The sequence below is a fragment of the Somniosus microcephalus genome, chromosome 5 (assembly GCF_052327205.1).
Source record: "Somniosus microcephalus isolate GS21.2 chromosome 5, FLI_Smic_1.0, whole genome shotgun sequence".
In the NCBI taxonomy this organism is placed as follows: Eukaryota; Metazoa; Chordata; class Chondrichthyes; order Squaliformes; family Somniosidae; genus Somniosus; species Somniosus microcephalus.
Window position 1 is genome coordinate 41,184,536 of NC_140991.1, and position 27,386 is coordinate 41,211,921.

The 27,386-nt window shown below is 45.3% G+C and overlaps 1 protein-coding gene across 3 annotated transcripts in view; it reads right to left on the minus strand.

The window, feature by feature from the left end:
• Positions 1–27,386, minus strand: part of ncapg2 (non-SMC condensin II complex, subunit G2) — a 108,461-nt gene that overhangs the window by 66,057 nt on the left and 15,018 nt on the right. For all 3 annotated transcript variants that reach the window (XM_085987558.1, XM_085987559.1, XM_085987560.1), the window contains exons 3-11: positions 26,553–26,741; positions 25,911–26,025; positions 24,377–24,534; positions 23,021–23,155; positions 5,771–5,865; positions 4,894–4,963; positions 3,187–3,273; positions 1,940–2,032; positions 779–904 (exon numbers count right to left, since the gene is read on the minus strand). In XM_085987558.1, the coding sequence (XP_085843684.1) occupies positions 779–904; positions 1,940–2,032; positions 3,187–3,273; positions 4,894–4,963; positions 5,771–5,865; positions 23,021–23,155; positions 24,377–24,534; positions 25,911–26,025; positions 26,553–26,741 (1,068 nt within the window). The remainder of the gene's footprint in view (positions 1–778; positions 905–1,939; positions 2,033–3,186; positions 3,274–4,893; positions 4,964–5,770; positions 5,866–23,020; positions 23,156–24,376; positions 24,535–25,910; positions 26,026–26,552; positions 26,742–27,386) is intronic.

The following is a 27,386-nucleotide window of genomic DNA, read 5'->3' on the forward strand; positions in this document are numbered from 1 at the left end:
AAGAAGGCAAATGGTATGTTGGCCTTCATAGCGAGAGGGTTTGAGTGCAGGAACAAGGATGTCTTGCTGCAGTTGTACAGGGCCACAAGGTGTGAGACCACACCTTGAGTACTGTGTGCAGTTGTGGTCACCTTATCTGAGGAAGGATGTTCTTGCCATGGAGGGAGTGCAGCAAAGATTCACCAGACTGATACCTGGGATGGCAGGAATGACGTATGAAGAGAGATTGGGTCGATTGGGCTTGTATTCGCTGGAGTTTAGAAGAATGAGAGGGGATCTCATTGAAACTTATAAAATTCTAACAGGACTGGACAGACTAGATGCAGGAAGGATGTCCCTGATGGCGGGGGAGTCCAGAAGCAGGGGTCACAGTCTAAGGATAAGGGGTAAGCCATTTAGGACTGAGATGAGGAGGAATTTCTTCACCCAGAGAGTGGTGAAGCTGTGGAATTCTCTACCACAGAAGGCAGTTGAGGCCAATTCATTAAATATATTCAAGAAGGAGTTAGATATATTTCTTAAGGCTAAAGGGATCAAGGGATATGGGGAGAAAGCAGGGACAGGGTACTGAATTTGGATGATCAGCCATGATCGCATTGAATGGCGGAGCAGGCTCGAGGGGCCGAATGGCCTACTCCTGCTCCTATCTTCTATGTTTCTATGATGGGCAGTAACCAGTCACAGTTGTTTCCATTTGATTTCTACTAAGGGAAAGCCACTCCTGGCCAATATTTTGTACAAGTTGATTTCGATGGATTAAAAAGTACATTATACTTACAAAAATTTCCTCAAATTGCCTTTGGATTGCAATGTCTACTTCCTCATTGGTTAGTCCAGGGTCTCGAATCGGAAACGCTTCAACAAAGAGAATCGCAGCATTTGCTCGCACTTCAGAATTTCTGGCCTTCAAAACAAAAGAAACACTAACTTGAGTGAAACAAAAACAGAAAATACTGTAATTACATGGAAGATCAATCAGATTCTATAAATATGGAGACCGGAACTGCACATAGTACTCCAAGTGTAGTCTAACCAAAGTTATAAATTTAACCTCCCTGCTTTTGTAATCTATCAGCTATACCCGCCGGTTTTGTACCATCTGCATATTTTGACACAATACCTGTAATTTCTGAGTCCAAATCATTTCAGTATATGGTAAACAACAATGGCCCCAGCACGATCACTGTGGGACACCACTTCCCACTTTTCTGTCAGTCTGAGAAACTTTCCTTAACTTCCACCTTCTTTGTTGCAGCCATCTTTCAATCCATTCTGCTATCTGGCCACTAACTTCAAACGCCCTGACCTTTTGTCATGAGTCTCTTATGTGGCACCTTATCAAAGGCAAAGGCATTCTGAAAGTCCATGGACGCTGCATCCATTGCACTGCCCTTTTCTAATCTTTCTGGTACTTCTTCACAGAATTCAGCAAGGTTGATTAAGCATGACCTTCCATTTAGAAATCCATACAGACAATTTTTTTTAAATTATATTTTCTGTCTGTATAGATGTTTTATTATATTCCCTACCTCTTGGATGTTTTTAAAAATCCTAAGCTGTTAAAGTCAATGTTTACACCAGAGGGCTGAAGAATGTCCACAAATAAAAAGAACCTGTTAAATATGATTGAGAAGATGCTGTGATCTCAACTCTCATTAATGGGTTGTATTGAACATTTGACGGTTACAAAATGTTGCTGTTCCCTACCACAATGTCACAGAATATCCATACCCCAACTATGGGAGGGGTTTCTGCTCTGGGCTTGGTTTGTTTACTCTTGTTTTAAGTAATATAATAATGGACAATTATTTTGGAAAATCCTTCAATATAGAAAATGGTCCTCATTTGTTAAAATGTTTACTTGAAAAAAGTATTTCTTTAACATTAAAAGCACAAAAATAAGGCCTCAATAAGTTCTTTTTAAAAGCTACTGTAGTACCTTTAGTCCTCTCCACAGAATAGGCTCGTACAGACGATGCAGCATTTCATCAACCCCCTGACGTAGTTTTTGCTGATGAAAGTAACTTAGCAGCTGCAAAAACAAATTCATACATTAGTAACTCTTACAATTTAGGCTTCTCTCACAAAAATCTTTATCCACGATCACAGCAAAAGGCAGCTTCCATGAACCAAAAGTCCACTTTATGCAGGAAGAAACTGGGAATAACATCCTTAAGATTAACAAACCACCCTCTATAGTCCTGGGGTATAAACCAGAAATAGCCCAAGATCCAACCTCACGATGTCTTCGGCTGGCAGATAACCACATTACATTACACAATATCATGCAGGCTAAAACTCCTAAACAATTTATTACAAGAAAGAAATTTACACAAAATCAAGTTAAATCAGCAATACAATACTTCCTCTGAAATAGTAAATCATTTTAAACTAAAATAACATTTTAAATTCAGAGTCCATTCAGGAGCTTTTAATGTGAGCGCAGAGCTCTGGCAAGATACTTAATTTATTGCTAAATTACCTCTAATAACATGCAAGGTGTAGTTTAACTTCCACATACAAAAGTAATATTCAACAGGAAAAACGCCTGTGGCACAGTCTCCAAAATGCTGGTGTTATACTGGGTCCATTTTGGGCACATATCCTTCCTTACCTTCATTATATACTGTGGCCTCATTCTCAGCCACATCATAGCCCTTTACATTAGTGCCAACATGGGAAACAAATTTAAAAACAAACAAATAAGAGGGAGGTTTGTATACAAAACATGTTTCAATTCAACAGGAAGACGATTTTGATAGAAAATAAGAAATGCTTTAGAACTGGAGCTTTTGCCAATGGTCAAGAGAAATCATTTGGGGGGGGGGAAAAGAACACAAGAAAAAGTTGTGGCTACTAGCAGAAACAATTAATTCAGTACAGAAGAGAAATGACTCACACTACAGTAAGGTTCTACACTGCTGTAGTAGCCTGCAGTTCAAGGCAGGGTCACAGGGCGTTTGCAAGGCTATTGTGAGTAAAACATTAAAAACAATCCTTAATTCATCACTCATATCAAGGGACCTATGGTAATGCAGAAAGTCAAACAAATGACAAACAATGCAAGTTTACCAAAGTTTCACCAATCTTCTCATTGTAACCTGTTACTGCATCAGTAATTACAACGTGCTGGGCAATCGTCTACAAACCTTTTCTATAAACTGGATAGCGTAAAATTCGACATACCTCCCGTACTTTAGAGTGGACTGGGGAATTCCGTGGAAGATGAACTCCATAATGCATAAAATCCTGGATACAGCTGTATTCAATAGTCTGAAAGAAAGAGAAAATCTAAGAATAGGTAATCACCCAATTTTCTAACATTTTCCTTTTAAAGTAGACTACGTACAGAGCATATCTAAAATAGGCTCATGTTGGTGAATGGTACGATTTGCCCAAGGATTTTTTTTTCGAATAGCAATGATGCTAAAATTCAGTTTCCCAACTCGTGAAAATGGAGATGGTAGAATCAGATCATCTTTGAACATGTAAATAATTTGCAAGGATGAATGAATGGCTATTTTTCCCAGGTGAATCTGTAATTAGCTTGGGTGAGTGCAGTACACCTTAAGTACATGAAAATTAGTTGACAGGAATGTTCTGCTATAGTCAATGTTTGGTTAATAATGTAAATGTTAAAATTAAATTGTTTAAACCAGAAGCAGGAATATAGTTCGTCAAGCCTGTTGAAAGTACGATGCTCTACCTTTTTTTCCCCCCACTCTTTCAATTTAGCACTATTGCTTTTTTGTTCATTGTTCCAATGTTTTTTTTTTAAACTTTACAGATCAATTTCCTTGGCTTTTTCAATATGCTTTGCGATCACGTGTACAAGAAACCATTGCAAGCAATAGGATACAAATGGATGGTGACTGTGCAGTAGCTAATGGGTCTTGTTTCCAGATGAGGAGAGAATACTTCCTCTTCTCCTCCCTCGGTTTTTACCAGGCCATTCTGATTTATTTGCATTGTGAAAATTGAATGGTAACCTCTGGTAACGATCGTACACTGCTAGAAACATAGGAACAGGAGTAGGCCAATCAGCCTCTTGAGCCCGTTCCGACATTCACTTAGATCATGGCTGATCTGCACCTCAACTCTATTTACCCATCCAAATCTTGTGATATCCTTACCTAATAAAAATATCTGTCAATGTCAATCTTAAAAATTTCAATTGAGCCAACATCAACAGCCTTTTGGGGGACAGATTTCCACTACTCTTGTCTGAAACAATGCTTTCCCATTTCAGTCCTGGATGGCCTAGCTCTAATTTTAAGATTATGCCCCATTGTTCTGAATTCCCCCACCAGAGGAAATAGCTTCTCTGTACCCAGATGGAGTTCTAATATTTTTACAGGTCACCAGGGGTGTCTCTAGCTGCCTGTACACAGTATTTAATCAAGCCTGTTAAACTTGCCTGAGGAACCCAACAAATTCAAAGCTACCAAAATGCATCAACTCAGTGTTGAATCCAGCCCAGATTTTACAGTACACTTTGATGCATTCAAACAATACAATTAGAAGAATCCATTATAGATGAACAACAGGGAAAATCTGAAATATACTTACTGATTTACAAGATATGATTTCTGTGCCTATTTTGTCTGTTTGACCAATATAATTCATACATTTCCAGAAGGTGGTGGCGCAGAGAGAGAAATAATCCTCAATAGAATGAGTCAGACCCTCTCCGAGAGCATTTATTTAAACCTCATGTTTATTTAAACCAGGAGAACACAAGAGGGTGTTCTGTTTCATCTCTGGACAATGCTGACATTACCAGCTAAAGGTGTAGATGGTCATATTCCGGTTTGGAGACAGTGAGGGTTAGCTTATGGAAGTGGTCCTTGGGGCTGAACAAGAGAGTAATATCTTACAATCATTAACACTCACCTTCAGAAACATTCCTGATGCCTTCTTCCAAGCTCTAAAATATATTTCAGCTACAAAGGCCATCAGGGACCTACAGGTAAAAATACAATCGCAAGCTTTGCCATTCAGAGTTAATCATGGCGGCATAAGGACAATATTACAAAGAGGAAAAGATTATAAATGCTTCCCCCCCCACCCCCAGCAGGTGTGTGACACTTACGCTAGTTCAGTGTATTGGAACTCCAACATGGTGCTCTATAGGGTGGCATGACACAAATGGAATTTACTAGAAGTCCCGAACCGCAGCCATACCAACTTGTGAAAGTGCAGAGTTACGGTTAGGGAAATCTCAGCATTAAAATATAAGCAAGTGCAGAGCTAAGACTAGGCACTTCCCTACAGGAAAAAAACATTACTTCTACACCTCTCAGTTACACAGTGCAATTGTCAGAGGCGAGGGAGCACATTAGCTGTCTGGCCTCAGCCACAGATGGATCATCAAGTGGCAAATTCAGGATAGGGGAAAAGTAGAAGATCACAAATAAAATTTTAAAAAATTTATTTAAGGCCAAAAAAATGGTTATATAAAGACAAGCCACAATGGGTGTAACATTCTATTGCATTAACCAGCTCTTTGCTAAAAAGCAAACGTGATTACAGCTTCTAACTTTGCAAAGATAGTAACAAAGTTGGTAATCAGATAATCGATTGAAACCCCAAATAACTTTATAACCCAGTTTAAGAGGTCATCAAATGTCTAAATGTATGGTTACTGTATACTGAAGTCAGTTGTTCACTCATATTCCTCGATTTAAACCAATACTCAATGCATGCTTTCCCTGCCACCGCCCCCACCACCACCACCACCACCACCCCCCGCAAAGTAATTTGTACATACTTAGGAAAGAAATGTAGCTGGTTCTTAATGGTGCCATGGATCATCTTGATGAATTCCACATCCCAGCTGAACAAAAAACTTAAAAAACGCCTTCCCTAAAAAGAAACAAGTATCACAGTGTAAACTCACAACAGAAGACACCAAAAAGTACTCTATAGTGCGCTTATCCTTGAGGTTTACTCTGAAAGCAAGACAGCCATACACACATTACATTTAAATAAAAATATATATAAATATTTTTAAACCCTCACCTTAAAGCACTTTTTACTAAGTATTTAAGTTGTAAACACCAGCTACTTTGCAATGTTTTGGGTGATTTGATGGTACCAAGTACCACTCTTGAAATGAAATGATGCGTGATCATATTTTTTAAGCTTACTATTGAGACAGCTAGCTGGCCTCCCGACAGACAAGTGATCTTTGCTGCATTGCTGAGGCTATCCATTAAACGGTCAACTCCACTGAAAACAATGAAAGGTGGGCATCATGGTAGAGAATTGGGCAGAGATGCATTATATTATAGTGAAGGTGCTGCCTCAAGGTAAAGTGAGACTTTTTGATTGTCTTTTCAGATGACTACAGGATAAGGCTACTTTAGCCCATTTTCCTTTAAAGATTAAGAGGCTATTAAATCATCCAAATATAAATGCTACTAACAATTGAAGTGCTTATGTGCAAGTGTAAAGGCCTTGAAAATACAGCATAAAATGTAAAAGAACTGTAAAGAAAAAGATTTAAATAGACAACCAATAGGTGGCAGGGTAGCACAACTTAATAGGGCTTCAACACACCATGCCACAGAGCACAAAAGGGAATCTACACCGCCAGTGCTCCTCACAGCAAATTCCTGATCAGGGAGGGCACTGCCTATTGGCATCTATGTGCTCACCTACTGTAAAGGACAAATGTAAGAAATCACACAACACCAGGTTATAGTCCAACAGCTTTATTTGAAATCACAAGCTTTCGGAGCGCTGCTCCTTCGTCAGGTGAAGTGAAGAGATGACGAAGGAGCAGCGCTCCGAAAGCTTGTGATTTCAAATAAAGCTGTTGGACTATAACCTGGTGTTGTGTGATTTCTTACATTTGTCCACCCCAGTCCAACACCGGCATCTCCACACCATGGCTACTGTAAAGGAGATAGTTCAGCTGGATGAGTCACTAAGGTTTTGTCACACTTCCTCATGATCAGATTACGAGCTACACATTGTTCATTAGTCTCTTATTACTCAGGGAATTGCACAGCACAAGTGAACACAATAAAAATCAAGGATAGAAAAGGCCATTCAGCCCATCATAGCTTATTCCTCCAGTACCCTAATTCTTCCATTGGAGCATTCTGCTATTTTTTGAACATTCTTAAATTAATAATTGTGCCTAATTCCACATTTATGGTCAAATATCAGTGTTAACTGAGCTAAGCCCACCTAGTACTGTTCCGTAGCTCCTACAGCTGCTGTAAGCAATTGAATGCTGTTGCATATCTTGACGACGAACACCTCGCTAAGGCCATCCCCACGCCTCCACTACTCGCTTTCAAACAGCCGCCTAACCTCAAACAGACCATCGTTCGCAGCAAATTACCCAGCTTTCAGGAGAACAGCGACCACGACACCACACAACCCTGCCACAGCAACCTCTGCAAGACATGCCAGATCATCAACACAGATACCATCATCACACGTGAGGACACCACCCACTAGGTACATGGTACATACTCATGTGACTCGGCCAATGTTGTCTACCTCATACGTTGCAGGAAAGGATGCCCCGGAGCATGGAACATCGACGAGATCATGCAGACACTGCGACAACGGATGAACGGACACTGCGCAACAATCACCAGGCAGGAGTGTTCCCTCCCAGTCGGGGAACACTTCAGCAGTCAAGGACATTCAGCCTCCGATCTTCGGGTAAGCATTCTCCAAGGCGGCCTTCGAGACACACGACAACACAAAATCGTCGAGCAGAAACTGATAGCCAAGTTCCGCACCCATGAGGACGGCCTCAACCGAGATCGTGGGTTCATGTCACGCGACATGTAACCCCACCTGACGCAGGGTCATCCAGACTCGAGTCAACATTGGCTTGTTCTCTCTACACAGATGCGGCCGGACCTGCTGTGATTTCCAGCAAAAAAAATGTTTTTTGTCTGTTTTTTTGTTTTTCATACAGACCCCAGCATCTGTAATATTTGACCCCTTGTGACCCCACCTCATTGTTCTTTGATGTAATGTTTTCCTGACTGACCTGTTTGGACACCATTCACACCTTTGATTGCTGTGATTATCTCTCTACCGAGGTGTGATAAATGGCAGTTGGAAAGATTACCTGTAAACATCTGACATGATTCTCTGACTATATAATCTGTGTCTTTATGCATTTCTCCACTTCACCTGACGAAGGAGCAGCGCTCCGAAAGCTTGTGATTTCAAATAAAGCTGTTGGACTATAACCTGGTGTTGTGTGACTTCTTACATATTTCTTGTGTAGTGATGTGTTATCACTTCAAATAGCAGTGAGGAGACGCAACAGCCTCAGAGCAGCACTGAAGGGGGAAAAGAGTGCCAGCATTAATTGAAGGAGGAGATTGCAGCATCATATGAATAAGGGATAAGAAGCGGTGCCAGCATGACTACGTGGTAAGGGAGGAGAGTGCCAGCATTAATTGAGGGGAGGGGTGGAGAAGATACAGAAGGAATGGAACGGAAGGAGAGAAGGAACAGTGGGTGTGAAGAAAAGTATCAGTTTGTACTATGAAGAGTGGGAGACAGACAGTGAGGAGAAAATTGCCAGGTTGAACTGAGGGAAGAAAAGTGACCGCTTAAACTGGAGGGGGTGAAACCAGTGGCAGTTTGAATTGTAGCAGAGGGGGAAAAGTGGCAACTTGAATGGCAGCATAAATGGCTGGGGAGAGGAGGTTGGAGGGAAAGAAAAGAACCAGGCTGAATTGGGAGTGGAGAGGAGAGAGAAAAGTGTGCCAGCATGAATTGGGACAGTGTGTGTATCTGTGAACTGGGATTGGTGGGGGTCGGAGGGACGAGTGTCTCCAAAGTATGAATGCATTCTAATCTGTAACATGACACAGCTTCCTTTGTATCCGGCACAGACACTATAGGCTGAATGGCCTCCTTCTGTGCCGTAAATTTCCATGATTTCTATAATTAGCGCATTCTAATTGATTTTGATGCAACAATTCCAAGTTTTCTGGGAGACATAGCCCCAGAAATCATAGAATTTGACAGCACACACAAAGTGATATTCGGCCCATCGTGCCCATGCTGACTTTCAAAGAGCTGTCCGCTTAGTCCCATTGCCCTCCCCTCTCTCCAGAATATTTACATTTTTTATTTTCCAAATATTCATCTACTCTTTTAAAAGCTATTATGGATATATTCAAAACTTATATATTAATTAATATAACTTATTTTGGGCCGGACATTCCGACCCCCACGAGTGTGTACGCACCCGTAGGGGCCTCGCAAGTGCAGATTTCAAGCACGTGAAGCGCTGCCCTAAAACCCGGCCGATCTGTCTCGACAGATCACCCGCCTGCCCGGGGAAAGGGCCTGCGCAGGCAGAGGGTTTGGCTTTCTGCACAACTTCCGTCCGCTTTAAAACTCTTACACCTGGTAAATGCAGGGCAAGGCCTGCTTTTACCAGCATAAAAGTTTTTTTTTTTTAATGAAATTTTTTTTTTTTAATTCCACTCATTTATAATTTTAAACTACTTTTAAAAAAAGATGAGTTTATTTTTAGCCCAGTAAAAAAAACTTTAACTTTTTCTTTTCCAAAAATTTAATTTTTGTTTAAAATATTTAATGTAATTTTAACTAATTTTAAATACATTATGGCCTAGAAATTCAGTATCGCCACGTTTGGGGCGCTACAGTCGAGCGTGCGCTAAATTTAGCGCCCAGCTCAACTTAGCGCCACCTTCAGCGAAATTGAGTTGCATCGCCCCAAGAGGTTGTTGCTGCGCTAAAGCAGGCGGTGCACGACTATCCTAAGGCGCTAAGCCGGCGAGCCGAGGCGCTACCACCGAGGGCGGGCACAGCGCAGGTGCGGCCAGTTAGCGAATGCAGGCAGACACGCTGGCGCCGGTCACCTCTTAAAGGGAGAGGGTCGATTTGGCTTGCAGCCACGCCCTGCACATTGGAGCCCTGATTCTAGGCCTGGACAGACCTGCTGCGACATCGTTACGCCTACGACCATGAAGAGGGTCAAGGAGCGAGCGCAGCGCTTCAGTGAGGGGGCCCTGAAGGTTCTGGTTGGCGCAGTGGAGCGCAGGCGACCTATCCTCTTTCCTGACAGTGGCAAGAGGCCGCTGCCCAACGAATATAGAAAAGCTTGGAGGGAGGTGGCACACAGAGTGACCTCCAGCAGCATGGTACCTAGGACCCCAACGCAATGCTGGAAGAAGTTCAACGACCTCACTCGGGTTGTCAGGGTGAGTACCCTTTCCAGTATCCTCTTCATCCCTGCATGTGCACCTCACTTTATGGCCAAAGAGTCCTGAAAGCCCCAATGCCCAGCCCTCATCCAACACCTATGGGCCTCTCATGAGAATCACATGCACATTCACCACTTTACACACTAAGGGCTATTCGATCATGGGAGGCAGTGTAGCCAAGATCAGGGCTTGACACTGTACTCCGAGCCCGTCCTTTCTCTTGCAGGGCAAGCTGGCCCACAATAGGAGGCAGCAGCAACGGACCGGGGGAGGCCGTCTTGAACTTAGACCTCAGCGATCTGGAGCAGCGAGTGGAACGGATAATGGCAGGCCGGCCGATTGGCCCCGTCGCCACTGGAGATGCCGACCCCGTTCTGGACAGCAATGGCAAGGTCATCACCTTTTTGATCTCTCTCTTTCCACTTGTGCATCACACCAGCATCCTTTGCCACTATCGAACCAATGCAGTACATTGCAGCACTCATGCCTCCCTCGCTGCCACCCTGTCCTCACGCTAAAGCAACTCTTGTACCTCCCTGCATTCAGATGCTGATTCACCAGGTGAGGAGGCGGGCCCTCAAGCTGCCACTATGAGTGAATCAGAAGGCGAGGAAGAGGAAGCCGGAACATCAGTGCCACCCTCAGCCGAGGCAGCCCATGGCCATGATGGGGACACGTCTTCCCTGGAGGGGAGCGGGGGGGGGGGGGAAGGGTTCGAGGAGGGTGAAGCTCTGGGGCCCAGCGGGCTGCAGCAACGCGGGGGGGGGGGGCAGGTGTAGGGAAGCTCGGCGGCCTTCTCTCCGGAGGGAGAGTGTGGTCTCCAGCCCTGCTACAGTGAGCGCAGAGGAGGTGCGGCTCCTTGCTGAAATGGGCGCCCAGGCGGAGCGCAGGCACACTGAGCTCATGGCTGCAGTGGCAAGGATGCCTGACTCCATAGAGTCACTGGCAAGGAGTCTGCAGGACTTCGGGGCAGCACAGGCAAGGAGTCTGCAGGACTTCGGTGCAGCACAGGCGGCTTCCAGCCAAGTGCTTAGCCGTGGCATGCAGTCACTGGCTGGTCTGATGCACTCTCAGATCAGGGCCACACGAGCACTAACTGCTGCCACCCTCACTGGATCGGGCAGGATTCGCCGGGGCCCTCGCCGCGCCGCAGCAGGCCAGCAGTCTGTGCTTCAGCAGATTGCTGCGCATGCTTCAGTGCTGCCCCGTGCAAGTGCCAGTGTCTCATCCGACCAGGGAGTGCCCGAGCTCTGTCAGGTTGGCAGCACTCCTGCTGCCAACACTGTCACTCCTCCACTGCAGCTGCCACCACCCGTAGGACAGACTGCTGCCGCCCAAGCAGCGTTGGAGCAGCCAGGCCCAGAGCTGGTCCAGGCCGTCCCCCAAGGGCATCTGCCGACTCACTATCTGACCCTCAGCAGCCTTCCCCCAGCTTTGCTGCAGCCACTGAGGTCCCATTGCGGAGGAGCTGCAGGGCAGGAAGGGGCCAATCTCGCAAGCGAGGCAGATCACCCTCACAGGCCAAAAAGGAGGTGTGGCAAAATGTTGTGTTTGTTTTTTGTGAAGGCCGAGGATCATCGTCATTTTTGTTTAACTCTTTTGTTCATTGTCTCCAGGTTGTGAGAGCCAGTTATGTGTCTGACTTTTTTTGGGGGGTTTCCTCTGTATTTGTTTGTCATGCAGGAAGGGCACAGAGTTTGTTAAATAAATAATTGTCTTTATTCAGATTGTGCATGTTTGCACTTTGAACTATTTGTTGCCTTGACCGGCTGAGGGTTTGCGGAGCGGGTCCATTCATGTTGTGTCAATGGCACAAGCCATTCCGAGGGGGCCTAGAACCGACTTGCAATAAGCCGCTGACGGACGGCCCTTGCACTTTGTGCCTCCCTCCCATCTTGGTGCTCCTCCTCCTCCGGTGGTCCTCCAATGTCTGCTGGCAGTGGCTGAGTCCTGAGGATAGCCAGGTTGTGCAGCACGCAGCACACTACAACGAAATGGGAGACTCGCTCAGGCGAGTACTGAAGGGCTCCCCCGGAATGGTCAAGACAGCGGAACCGTTGCTTTAGCACGCCGATTGTGTGCTCAATTATGTTCCTAGTTGCTTGATGGCTGTCACTGTATCGCTCTTCAGCAGGGGTGCTGGGTGCACGGAGCGGGGTCATCAGCCAGGTGCACAAAGGATAGCCCTTGTCCCGGAGAAGCCAGCCTCCTGGGTGAGCCGGGGCTTCGAAAATGTCTGCCACAGAAGTCTGGCGCAGGATGAAGGCGTCGTGGCTGCTGCCTGGAAAGCGGGCATTGACAGCTAGTATCGTAGAAACATAGAAGATAGGAGCAGGAGTAGGCCATTCGGCCCCTCGAGCCTGCTCCGCCATTCAATGAGATCATGGCTGATCATCCAAATTCAGTACCCTGTCCCTGCCTTCTCCCCATATCCCTTGATCCCTTTAGCCTCAAGAAATATATCCAACTCCTTCTTGAATATATTTAATGAACTGGCCTCCACCGCCCTCTGTGGCAGAGAATTCCACAGGTTCACCACTCTCTGGTGAAGAAATTCCTCCTCATTTCAGTCCTAAATGGCTTACCCCTTATCCTTAGACTATGACCCCTGGTTCTGGACTCCCCGGCCATCGGAAACATCCCTCCTGCATCTAGCCTGTCCAGGCCTGACAGAATTTTATAGGTTTTGATGAGATCCCCTCTCAATCTTCTAAACTCCAGTGAGTATAAGCCCAATCGACACAATCTCTCCTCATACGTCATTCCTGCCATCCCAGGTATCAGCCTGGTGAATCTTCGCTGCACTCCCTCCATGGCAAGAACGTCCTTCATCAGATAAGGCGACCAAAACTGCACACAGTACTCAAGGTGCGGTCTCACCAAGGCCCTGTACAACTGCAGCAAGACATCCTTGTTCCTGTACTCGAACCCTCTTGCTACGAAGGCCAACATACCATTTGCCTTCTTAACCACCTGCTGCACCTGCATGCTTACCTTCAGCGACTGGTGCACAAGGACACCCAGGTCTCTTTGCACTTCCCCTTCTCCCAATCTATTGCCATTCAAATAATAGTCTGCCTTCCTGTTTTTGCCACCAAAGTGGATAACCTCACATTTATCCACATTATAGTGCATTTGCCATGTTTCTGCCCAATCACCCAACCTGTCCAAATCGTATTGGAGTTTTGCGACATCCTCCTCACAGCATACCCTCCCACCCAGCTTTGTGTCGTCTGCAAATTTGGAGATATTACATCCAATTCCCTCGTCCAGATCATTAATATATATTGTGAACAGTTGGGGTCCTAGGACCGATCCTTGCGGTACCCCACAAGTCACTGCCTGCCACTCGGAAAACGACCCTTTATTCCAACTCTTTGCTTTCTGTCCGCCAACCAGTTCTCTATCCAAGTCAATACCTTGCCCCCAATCCCATGTGCCTTAATTTTGCACACTAATCTCTTATGCGGGACCTTATCGAAAGCCTTCTGAAAGTCCAAATACACCACATCCACCGGTTCTCCCTTATCTATTTTACCAGTTACATCCTCAAAAAATTCCGGTAGATTAGTCAAGCACGATTTACGTTTTGTAAATCCATGTTGACTTTGTCTGATCCTGTTACTGCTTTCCAAGTGCTCTGCTATTACATCTTTTTTAATGGACCCTAGCATTTTCCCCACTACCGATGTCAGGCTTACCTATAATTCCCCGCTTTTTCTCTACCACCTTTTTTGAAAAGTGGGGTAACATTAGCTACCCTGATTGATTGGGGAATGTCACTCAAAGGGTTGACGGTGGATAGGCAATGGCAAACATTCAAAGACCGAATGGATGAACTACAGAATTTGTTCATCCTAGTTTGGCATAAAAATAAAACAAAAAAGGTGACTCAACCGTGGCTAACAAGGGAAATTAGGGATAGCATAAGATCCAAGGAGAGGACATATAAATTGGCCAGAAAAAGCAATAATCCTGAGGATTGGGAGCAGCTTAGGATTCAACAAAGGGATTAATTAAGAAGGGGAAAATAGAATGAGAGTAAGCTTGCAGGGAACATAAAAACTGACTGTAAAAGCTTTTATAGATATGTGAAGAGAAAAAGATTGGTGAAGTCAAGCGTAAGTCCCTTGCAGTCAGAATCAGGGGAATTTATAATGGGGAACAAAGAAATGGCAGACCAACTAAATACATATTTTGGTTCCGTCTTCACAAAGGAGGACACAAATAACCTCCCAGAGATGCCAGGGAACATTGGGTCTGATGAAAGTTCCCCAATCAGCTGCCTGTGGTCACACACCAACTGCACGTTCAACAAATGGAACCCCTTCCGGTTGCAGTAATCCTCGGCATTCTCTAGAAGCGCCCGCAAAGCCACATGCATGCAGTCAATGGCGCCCTGGACCATGGGGAAGCCCGCTATTCTTGCAAATCCCATTGCACGCTCTTGCTGCTTGTCCAGGGTCATGGGGAAGGAAATGTACTGACGTCTCCTTTTGAAGAGGGCATTTGTGACCTGGCGGATGCAGCAATGCACCACGAACTGGGAGACATTGGCAATGTCCCCAGTAGCGGATTGGAAGGAGCCGGTGGCATAGAAGTTCAGAGCCACTGTCACCTTCACTGCCACCGACAGACGTCCTGCTCCTCAGCGGAGGCTGCAGATCTCTCTGAAGCAGGTGGCAGATCTCAGTGACCACCTCCCATCTGAATCGAAGCCTCCGAATGCACTGCTCCTCAGACATGTTGAGGGAGAAGTGCTGGCAGTATACCCTGGGAGGGTAAGGCCTCCTGTGCCGACGCCTGTTGGCCCTCCTCCGTCTGGCCACGATTGGGACGCTCTCTCGGCATCTCTGAGCCCTCTCAATGCAATGGAGAAACCCAACGTTTCCACCCATTGCAGCCCCCATTGTATGTGGCCACTCAAGGCTATGGCACTGAAAAATCAATCCAACTGCAAAGCTCTGGGCTGAAGCCAGAAGTACCTGTGCGAGCGCCGAGTCAGAGCAGAAAGCTCTCTTCCTTTGTGTCTCTCTCTCACACAGGAGTGGTCCAAAAATGGCTACCACAAAGAATGCAGGAAGAGCCCCCTTTAAATAGTGCTCCCCCCCCAGCCCCACAGCGACTGGGAACCGTTCCACTCAACCAGTCGCTGGGAGCGCCAGGCAGAAAGGGGGGCACCACTGAAGTTCCGGTTCAGGGTGCACCAAGGGCGTTGCACCATGAAATGACGTCAGGATCTGCGCGCTCAGCTGAGCGGGCGTTGCTGTTTTGCGCCGCAGAGAAATCTTCACTCAAGTTCGCGAGAGGTGCAGATCGCACCGCGCCCGGGCGCTAGCCGCTTCGCGCCACACTTATCGCCCTCTTAAGGCGCTAGCGGCTGGCGCTACCAACTGAATTTCTAGGCCTATGTTTTTTAAAAATGTATTTAATGTTTAACTGTTTAAGTGATCCTCATTCATACTTTTGACAGATCTATGCGTAGAGACATGTCAAAAGTGTGAAGGGGGTTTCCCTTCTTGGATTGGTTCCCCGTAGCCCACGTGATCCTGTAAAGTCTGTGTGTTCTAGTTGTAATTAATAACACACAGGCTACAAGATTAAAGTTCAACAGGTCTTTACTGGTTGGAGGTCAGGACTATATCTGAAATACATCTTACTACACAGTGCTTATATACACCGGTGGTCACCACCGGTATTACGTATACAGCAGCCAGAGAAAGTAGTACATCTCTTAAGGTGGAACAGGCTTAAGTTCTCTTAAGGTGGAACAGGTTACATACACCACAATCCTCCCTTTTTAGCTTAATAATCATATCCCCATTTAACATAACATATATAACTTCAGGTATAAACAGTTCAAAGGTTCAGTCTCTCAGGAGGCCTTCTGATTCGGTCTGGATAACGCCTTTCAGTGGTCTCTGATTCTTGTTGCTGAGGTGACTCCTCTAGTTGGTTCCCTATGTATTGGACGTCATCATCAGGTACAGTCCCTGCCGAGGTAGATGCTTCAGGTTCATTAACGTCTTCCACAGTTGTCTCTGTCGCAACCATGGGTTCGACTCTTGCTCTTGATTCTACCAGTTGATCCGCATGACGCCTTATCACATTGTTACTAATATCTACTGTGTACATCAGAGGTCCTTGTCTGGCCCGAATTGTTCCGGGCTGCCATTTTTCGTTTCCATAGCCCCTTGCCAACACTGGTTGTCCTACTTCGAAACTTCGAGTGGACTTGTTATTAATATGCCGGAACTGTTTGTTTTCCACTTCCCTCCGCACATTTGGTTTTAACAAGTCCAACCTGGACCGCAACCTCCTGTTATAAAACATCATGGCAAGACTTCGGTTAGTCACTGCATGAGCGGCGTTTCGATACGCCATTAGGAAATTGTCCACCTTGTGCTGTAGCGGAATCTGATCATCGTTCATGGCCTTTATTGCCTTTTTGAATGTTTGGACAAATCTCTCGGCCAACCCGTTTGTCGCCGGGTGATATGGGGCAGAGGTATAATGTTTCACCCCATTCTTCTTTAAGAATTTTTGGAATTCTTCCGACACGAACTGTGGTCCGTTGTCCGAACAGATCTGTTCTGGCAATCCGTTCCTTGCGAATATTGTTCTTAACACCGCAATTGTCTTTTCTGAAGTAGTGGTATTCATCTTAATCACTTCTGGCCATTTGGAATATGCGTCTACCGCAATTAGGAACATGGAGTCCATGAATGGACCAGCAAAGTCAATATGTACACGTTGCCATGGGGCTGAAGGCCATTCCCATGGGTGTAGTGGTGCGATCGGAGGTACATTTTGCACTTTTTGGCACCCAGCGCAGCTTTTCGTCAACTCCTCTATCTGTTGGTCAATACCCGGCCACCATACATAAGCCCTAGCAAGACTTTTCATCTTAACTCCCCCCAGATGACCTTCATGCAGTTCTTTTAGAACTCTTTCCCTTAACTTGGGAGGAATAATCACTCTTGTCCCGTACATCAAAGTACCATGGCAGACGGACAGCTGGTCTCGCCTTGCCGAGAATGCCGGTAACAGAGGATCACTACGTGTTGGCCATCCTTTCACTGTCACCTCGTAGACTCTGGACAGTGTCGGGTCGTTCCTGGTTTCTCTTTCAATACTTGCATTGGTGACTGGTAAACACTCGATGATGGTCGAATGAAATAACTCAACAGGGTCAACTTTCGTCGTTTCTTCTTCTTCTTCAGGCAGTGGCAGGCGCGACAGCCCATCAGCATTGCCATGCTGTTTCGTACCTTTGAATTCTATTTGATATTGATGTGCCCCTAGGAAAAGGGACCATCTCTGGAGACGCTGTGCTGTCATCATTGAAACACCCTTCTTAGGGTTAAAAATGGATACCAACGGCTGATGGTCAATGATCTGGATGCAAACGCAACTGGCCTTTCCGTGCCATTTGGCAACTTGTGTGAGAGTACTGCCCCAATACCATATGGAGAAGCATCACAAGCCAACCGAATAGGCAGTGTCGGGTTGAAGTGAGCCAACACTTCCTCTGAGGTGATCAATTCTTTGCTTTTGCGAAATGCCTTCTTACAGTTTTCGCTCCATTCCCATGGTACCCCCTTCTGTAAAAGAGCGTTTAGCGGGTGCAGTACCGTGGATAGATTTGGTAGAAATTTATGGTAATAGTTAATCAATCCTAGAAACGACCTCAACTGAGAGACATTATCCGGAGCGGGAGCCTTTACAACTGCCTCTATCTTGTCAGGAGACTTATGAAGCCCCTCCCGGTCAATGACATGACCACAGTACGAGATCCGCTTCTGGAAGAACTCACATTTCTGCCGATTAACTTTAAGTCCATACTCTTTCAGTCTGTTGAGCACCAGTTCCAAGTTTGCGAGGTGTTCTTCATCACCATCACCTGTAATCAGAATATTGTCCAGGTAACATTGTGTGCCTGGAATTCCCTGTAATACCTGCTCCATGGCCCTCTGCCAAATTGCTGGAGCCGATGCCACTCCAAAAACCAGTCTATTGTACCGGTACAAACCTCGATGCGTGTTGATCGTGAGGTATTGGCGTGACTCTTCCTCAACCTCCATCTGCAAGTACGCCTGCGCCAGGTCTATCTTGGTGAAGTGTTTCCCTCCAGACAACGAAGCAAAAATATCCTCAATCCGCGGAAGCGGATACGGCACCGTGTGAAGCACCGGATTAACGGTGATTTTGAAATCTCCACAGATGCGAACCTTCCCTGGTTCTCCTGGCTTGTTGCTCGAAGGACGTTTCATAACGAGAACAATGGGCGTAGCCCACTCACTCCAATCTACCTTAGACAGTACACCTGAACGTTCTAGCGCTTCCAGTTCCGCTTCTACAGTAGGTCGTATTGCATAGGGTACAGGTCTGGCTTTAAAAAATTTTGGTTGTGCATGTTCATCAATCTAGATGTTTGCCGTAATTCTGCTCAGTGTTCCCAGTCCCTGCTGGAACACCTCTTTAGCATCATCCAATATTCTGGACAATCGTTTAGGTTGGACATCTGTTTCCCCAGAATCTACAGTTAGTGCCTTCAAGGAGTGCCAGTCCATATTCATTTTCCTAATCCACTCCCGTCCCAGTAGTGGTGGACCTCCTTCAGGTAGCACATACAAGTCCATTACTTGGCTTTCTTCGCCCTTGTGGACCACTTTTACCTCTATCTTTCCGATGGGGTACACTCTCTGCCCCGTGTATGTTTTCAATATAATCTCCGTATCCCGTAGGGGGATATGTTGGAATAACCTTTTGTAATCTTTCTTATTCATGACCGTCAATGCCGATCCAGTGTCCAATTCCATCTTTACTTGGACTCCTGCTATCTGAAGGGTGACCCAAATTGTCTGGAGATCTGCATCCTTACCAACGTTGTGTACTCTTAAGCTACCCAGTTCATTACTGCTAGCGTCTGAATCTGACTTCTGTTCGGTCGAACTGTTCTTTGTCACCTTGTGTACCTTTATGTATTTTCCTTGCGGTGACTTTTTGTTGCTGGTCTTCTTTCCTGACCGGCATACTTTAGCTATGTGGCCAAGCCGGCCACACGTTCTGCATTCTTGGTTTTTAAACCAACACTGGTTCTGATCGTGCGTTGTCTTTCTGCAACGATAACATTTTACAGTACTCAAACCCAATTTATTTGTACTGAGTTCCGGTGACCGTAGCTGCATTACTGCCGTGCCTCTCGCTGCGGCTTCGTGTGCTGCTGCCATAGTGACCGCTTTCTCAAGCGTCAGCTCATTCTCCTCGAGCAATCGCTTTTGTGTATCTTCTTTTAATAAACCACACACAAATTTATCTCGTAGCGCCTCTGTCAATCTCGTTCCGAATTGACAGTACTTTGCTAGCTTACGCAATTCCATTAAATATTCAGCATTGCTTTCATCCTTCAGCTGCCTTCTGCTGTAAAATTTAAATCGTTCCGCTAGCATCAGCGACGTGGGGTTTAGGTGATTTTTCAGGACAGTAACAATCTCCTCGAACGTCTTATCCGCCGGTTCATCTGGTGATACAAGGTGTTTCAATTGCCCGTATGTCTTCGCACCCATTAAGTTTAATAATGTTAGTGCTTTCTCTGCATCTGGGATTTTATTTGCTTTACAATAATTTTGTATGCGTTCTACATACATAGCCCAATCTTCGATGTCGCTATCAAAGGTATTAATGTTCCCATGTTTAGGCATCGTTGCAATTTAATTTCTTTTAATTTTTATCCAAGATGGCGGCTTCCGCGCTCTTTTCTTCGTCCTCCGACTACAAAATGGCGGTTTTCCCGCGCTTGGCGGTCTTCACCCTTCCCCCGACGCTGTCTCCGCTTCACCGCGGCTCTCGCACCTTCAGTTGCCCCCAGACGCTGCGCCCTTTTAGCCCGAATGCGGCCCGGCCCTTATCACCAGCCGCGATCGATGTCCCCGCGCTGCGCCTTTCGGCCCGGCCCTTATCTCCGGTCGCGATCGATCTCACCGCCCTTATTCCTCCGTCTTCCCTCCCCGTCTGTACAGCCAACGTGGCCGATTTTCTGGTCGCGTCGCTGCCCGGCTTACCCACTACCGAGGTAGAAAGAAGATAGCTGACAGCCGCTGATGGAGGCTTCGAGTTCAGGGTGTCTTCTGTACTCTGGTTTCTCGATGTCTGCCGCGCGACGTGTCTTGCAGCAGGGTGAAGAGGGTGGAAACCTCTCTTCGACGTCCGTTCAGTGGACGAAGCCGCCGTGGATATAACTGCCGCAGGGTAAGAATCTGACTCGTCGCCACTGTAAAGTCTGTGTGTTCTAGTTGTAATTAATAACACACAGGCTACAAGATTAAAGTTCAACAGGTCTTTACTGGTTGGAGGTCAGGACTATATCTGAAATACATCTTACTACACAGTGCTTATATACCGGTGGTCACCACTGGTATTACGTATACAGCAGCCAGAGAAAGTAGTACATCTCTTAAGGTGGAACAGGCTTAAGTTCTCTTAAGGTGGAACAGGTTACATACACCACAGATCCCAGGGACGCTTGCGAACCGCACGTGCCCCTGGGATACCTGGGCCGCTGCGCATTTCGTAGTGGAGAGGCCCGGGACCTACAGACCCAGCAAGTAAGTGCGTAGATTTTTGCCGATTGGAGGCATCCGCCCTTAGGAAGCCTCCAATCGGAAAATCCGGCCCATTGTATTTACTGGGATGAAAATTAAGTGATCAGCTTAATTGGTCTCAGATGACTGAACTGCAAGACAGCAGAATGTAGCAGAGTTTATAATTAAAACAAATGACATATGTAGCGGATTGAGAGTAGATGGTACAATCGATGACTGGTCAACGGCAAGTGCCGGACAGCGGTTAAGTAACCTGCCCATCTCCAGATGGTGTCAACTGCTCCATGTGGATGAGCATCTGGAGGAGGGTATTGGGACTCCTGATGGAGGAAATACCATCAAAAGGCAGATGAGCTAATCCTTCAATTAGCTAACAGCATTCACAACCTGCAAACCGTGACACAGCTGTGGTACATAACAAGTCAGTGAAAAAACAGCCATGAACAGTCCAAAACACCAGGGTTCAAGTCCCAGCTGTAAAGTGGAGGACAGTTATAGGAGCTCAGATGATTGTTGACTGATGATGTAGTGTATATTCTCCTGTTGTAACATTAAAAAAATACTGCCAAAAAATTTGCAAACTATATACTATGTCATGCAATAAACAGAATGGAAAACCTTTATCAGTTTTGTAAAACTGTGCCAGACTATGCATTCTGGTTTGAAACCCTTTGTGAAAGGGAGACTTGTGCTCCAGAACTAGCCAAGCTGTTCCAGTATAACTAGAACACTGGCATCTACCCGACAATGTGGAAAACTGCTTAGGTATGCCCTGTCAACAAAAAGCAGGACAAATCAAATCTGGCCAATTACCTACTCTCAATCATCAGCAGTGATGGAAAGTGTCGTCGACAGTGCTATCAAGTGGCACTTACTCACCAATAACCTGCTCACCAATGCTCAGTTTGGGATCCGCCAGGACCACTCGGCTCCAAACCTCATTACAGCCTTGGTCCAAACACAGAGCTGAATTCTAGAGGTGAGATGAGAGTGACTGCCCTTGGCATCAAGGCAGCATTTGACAGAGTGTGGCATCAAGGAGCCCTAGTAAAATTGAAGCCAATGGAATCAGGGGGGAAACTCTCCACTGGCTGGAGTCATACCTAGCACAAAGGAAGATAGTGGTGGTTTTTGGAGGCCAAACATCTCAGCCCCAGGACATCACTGCAGGAGTTCCTCAGGTCAGTGTCCTGGGCCCAACCATCTTCAGCTGCTTCATCAATGACCTTGCCTCCATCAAAAAGGTCAGAAGTGGGGATGTTCGCTGATGACTGCACAGTGTTCAGTTCCATTCGCAACTCCTCAGATAATGAAGCAGTCCATGCCCGCATGCAACAGGACCTGGATGACATTCAGGCTTGGGCTGATAAGTGGCAAATAACATTCGCGCCACACAAGTGCCAGGCAATGGCTATCTCCAAACGAGTGTCTAATCACTGCCCCTTGACATTCAACAGCATTACCATCGCCAAACCCTCCACCATCAACATCCTGGGGGTCACCATTGACCAGAAACTTAACTGGACCAGCCACATAAATACTGTGGCTACAACAGCAGGTCAGAGGCTGGGCAGTCTGCGGCGAGTGCCTCACCTCCTGACTCCCCAAAGTCTTTCCACCATTGACGAGGCACAAGTCAGGAGTGTGATGGAATACTCCCCACTTGCCTGGATGAGTGCAGCTCCAACAACACTCAAGAAGCTCAACACCATCCAGGACAAAGCAGCCCGCTTGATTGGCATCCCCATCCACCACCTTCAACATTCACTCCCTGCACCACTGGCGCACTGTGGCTGCAGTGTGTACCATCTACAAGATGCACTGCAGCAACTCGCTACGGCTTCTTCGGCAGCACCTCCCAAATCCGCGACCTCTACCACCTAGAAGGCCAAGGGCAGCAGGCGCATGGGATCATCATCACCTGCAAGTTCCCGTCCAAGTTACACACCACCCTGACTAGGAAATATATCGCCGTTCCTTCATCGTCGCTGGGTCAAAATTATGGAACTCCCTCCTTAACAGCACTGTGGGAGTACCTTCACAAGGACTGCAGCAGTTCAAGAAGGCGGTTCACTACCACCTTCTCAAGGGTAATTAGGGATGGGCAATAAATGCTGGCCTTGCCAGCGATGCCCACATCCCAGCAACAAATACAAGTATAAACAATGATGTAATATTGCTTTCTTCACTTACCTCTTCCTTTTTCATGTGGGCAACACTCATGAAACACTGAAGCAAAACGTCCTTCACTTCATTGCTGGCTTCAGAATTGAACTCAAAATTCTGCAAAGCTTGATGGAAGTGCCAAAGTCGAATAATATCAGCATTCTGTGCATGAAGTGGAAAGGAAAGCAACATTTATTTACTGTACTGGTACACAAGGACTACAGCATCAGAACGTTACACGATTAGCCATTTCAAGGAAATAGACCAAAGATTAATGGAGAAAAATAAAGTAACAGTTTAGGTAATAATGCACAAAGTGAGTACATATTGGGAATTTTAGTACATCGGGGTTTCATTTGGAGTAAGCCACAGCCACAAGTTTCTCATTTTATGTATGATAAAGTACTTTCATCTAACTACAAAGAAACTGAGAATGAACATGTCTTTATAGAAGAAAAAACAGGGGGAAGCACTGAGGGGGGTGTATTCATTACGGAGGACTTAACGTGGTCCCATCACATCTACGTCGTAACCAAGAAGGCATGCCAACGCCTGTTCTTCCTCAGGAGACTGAAGAAATTTGGAATGGCCCCCCAGATTCTCACCAACTTCTACCGGTGCACCGTCAAGAGTATCCTGTCCGGCTGCATCACTACCTGGTATGGCAACTGCACCGCCGCAGACCGCAAGGCTCTACAGATGGTGGTGAAAGCTGCACAACATACTATAGGAATTAAACTACCTGCTGTGCAGGATATCTACCCCGAGAGGTGCCGGGGGAAGGCCCTGAGAATCATCAAAGACGCAAGCCACCCCAGCCACAACCTCTTCGCCCTGCTCCCGTCCGGTAAGAGATACCGAAGCATTTATTTATTACTGTTGTTTTATTTATTATTACTGTATTTCTATTAGTATTTTTATCATTGTTATGCCATATTTATTCCAATGTTGGGAGGACTCGTAAAAATCAACATTTCATTGTGCAGTACACACGTCTGCTGCATATATGACAAATAAAATTGAATTGAAGGGGAAAGCAGCCAACAGCTGAAAAATAGAGAAGAAATATAAGAGAGAAAATGAGTGTAACACATACAGAAATAAGCCGAGGGGGGCATGGAAAGAGAGTCAAAGTTATCGGAAAAAAGAGGAAATAGTTGGAAGAAGGGACTTACAAAGAGCAAGAAAAAAAGTCAAACAGAGAAAGTCTGTCAGAACCAGGCAGAGAAAAGGGAGACAGAAAGCGTGAAATATGGAAATTAAAGTGGGAGACAAGTAGAGATAATAACAGGGAGAGAGAGAGACATGCTTTTTGCCCATGAGCAACGTCACAGATAAGATCAACTCATAAATTAATATTCTGATCAATAAAAGTCATTATACCGAGAATTTTGCCAATAAGCTTCTCTCCAACAACATAATAAAGGCAGTTTTTCCCAATTCATCTTTTCCTTCTAATCCTTTGTGCCACCAAGCCTCAAACAAACGTTGGATTGTAATTTTCAAATCTCCTTGAAACGTAGGCAATGCTGGCAAAATGCCTGAAAAGAAAAATTAAAATGAAATAGACATCAAAAGATTTCAGATTTACTGGAGATACCTTGGGCTCTAGGGATGCTTTCAAATCATTTGGAAAGGTATAAACAAATAATAACTGTTGATAATCATATTATTGCTCGTTTTAAGTGTTTTCTGTAAGTATATTACAATCGCAATATTACATGTGAAATTATTCTTCATTCACTTAATAAGAGTGTTGCTTTCTTGGTCATTTTAATCATACATCACAGTTCAGATTCACAAGGACAAGATAAAAACAAGCTGCAATTACCACAGCATGTATAAGGATCATCCAGTCTGTGGCTATTAAGGCTGCTTGGACAATAACTGCAGACCACGTATACCACTTAAGTAACAACCCACTAATCAACAACTTCTGTATGTGGGAGCTTGCTGTGCGCAAATTGGCTGCCGCGTTTCCTACATTACACCCCAAAAGTACTTAATTGGCTATAAAGCGCTTTGAGACGTCTGGTGGCCGTGAAAGGCGCTATATAGATCTAAGTATTTCAAGTCCGTCTTTCTTCCAGCATTGAGCCATGCTCAGAAAGAATGTGGGTTGGAAAATTAGGGCTGTGACATACGAAAATGACAAACAGGAAAAGGCCAGCTGGTGCATCGAGATTGTCCCATATCATCGTGGTTAATTAAAAAAAAAATCCTCATCGCCCCCACCCTCTCCCTCACCTGCAGTCATGTAATCTCCTGGGAGAGGCAAAAAGAGAGAAAAAACCCTAGGCCAAATCAGGAAAAACAATGTTGAAAATTGTTCTTTGACCCCCCCCAAAGGCAATCATTGTACACTGTGATGTTAGTCACAATTGGGAACTCATCCCAACTCTTGAATGCTTGCAGTGAAGCCGGCAACCTGTGAAAAGAAAAGCTCCCTGACATCTAACCTAGTTCCATGTTTGCATAACTTATACATGTGCCCTGGTCCACCCTAACCTATCTAACTCAAACTAGCCTAACCACATGGACTGAATCTAATCCTTCCTTTATTTTAAAAACCTCAATCAAGTCTGCTCGAAGTCTATGCTTTTCTAAAGTTAAAGGGCCTAGCTCTGTAAGCCGATTGTAGTAACTAAGGGCCTATCAATCTAGGGCCTTTCCTGTGAACCTTTTCCAAGGCCTCTGCATCACCCACCATATGAGGGGACCAAAACTGGAAACAGTATCCTAGATGAGGCCCAACCAAGATCTTATACAAGGAATCCAATTTTTTTTTTTTTTTAAATTACACCCGTGAAGCACCTTGTGAGGTTTCTCTACGTTAATGTCACTATATAAAGGCAAGTCGTTGAATCATTTTGACACCAAGGCACAAAGCAGTACTGTCATGCCAAAAAACACCTACCATTCAAAATAATAGCAATTTCCAGCAGGTCACTGTAAACAACATTCTCATCAACTACATGCACAGAGGCCGCAACCACCTCAGTTACACCGCTGATCACAGACAAATTTTTCCGCTGAAGAGAAACAAAACAAGGGAGGTTTTATTTAATGAAGTTGCAATTTAACTTTCACTTAATTAACATTTAATACAATGAAAAATATCCCATATCTCTCCAATTTCTGGAGTGAAAAAACAAAGCATGATTTATCTAGAGTACAATCGATCGTTCATATGCCTAAACCAGTAGTGGTTCCAGTGGGGTCCCAAGAAGTTAAAAAAATGAAATGAGGCAGTGCATTGACACAGCAAAATGGAGCTATAGGATCCACTTGCAATACTCCTTCTGGCGATTACTGTACATGATTTCAGCAGTTGGATGTTGAAAATGTGAGAAAATCTGGCTAGACTCTGGGAGCGTCACCAATTTCTGGCAACACATAGGAACACTTTAAAATTAACCGGAAAGAAAATTTTTCATTCTACGATCACTGGGAAAAGTAATTTTATTAAATGAATTAGTGAAGGCTGGAATAAACATATGCCCCTCTGACAGTTTATGTATTTAAATACAAAACAGCATTATACAGATCATCTCCTCACCATATCCAGTGCACCCTCCACTTCCATCTCATCATCACTGTCTTCATTATGTTGCTGCCAGTTCTCCACTGGGTTGTCTAATAGAACATCAGTTAGGAGTCTCTTCAGCCGCTCCCACAATTCTTCCTTTTGCTTCCGTGGGAATTCCTGTAGCAACTCATTTAGATCAAATGGATCCGAATTATTTTTCTAAAGGGAGGAAAAATGAAACTAAAATCAAATAAGAACAGAAGAAATAAGAGCAGGAGTAGGCCATACGGTCCCTCGGGCCTGCTCCGCCATTCAATAAGATCATGGCTGATCATTGACCTCAACTCCACTTTCCTGCCCGATCTCCATATCCCTCGATTCCCCTAGAGTCCAAAAATCTATCTATCTCAGCCTTGAATATACTCAAAGGCTCAGCATTCACAGCCCTCTGGGGCAGAGAATTCCAAAGATTCACAACCCCTGAGTGAAGAAATTCCTCCTCATCTCAGTCTTAAATGGCCTACCCCTTATCCTGAGACTATGCCCCCTAGTTCTAGACACTCCAGCCAGGGGAAAACCTCTCTGCATCGACCCTGTCAATCCCCTTCAGAATCTTGTATGTTTCAATGAGATCACCTCTCATTCTTCTAAACTCGAGTATAGGCTCATTCTACACAATCTCTCCTCATAGGACAGCCCTCTCATCCCAGGAATCAATCTAGTGAACCTTTGTTGCACCACCTCCAAGGCAAGTATATCCTTCCTTAGATAGGGAGACCAAAGCAGTGCACAGTACTCCAGGTGTGGTCTCACCAAGGCCCTGTACAATTGTAGCAAGACTTCCTTACTCTTGTACTCCAACCC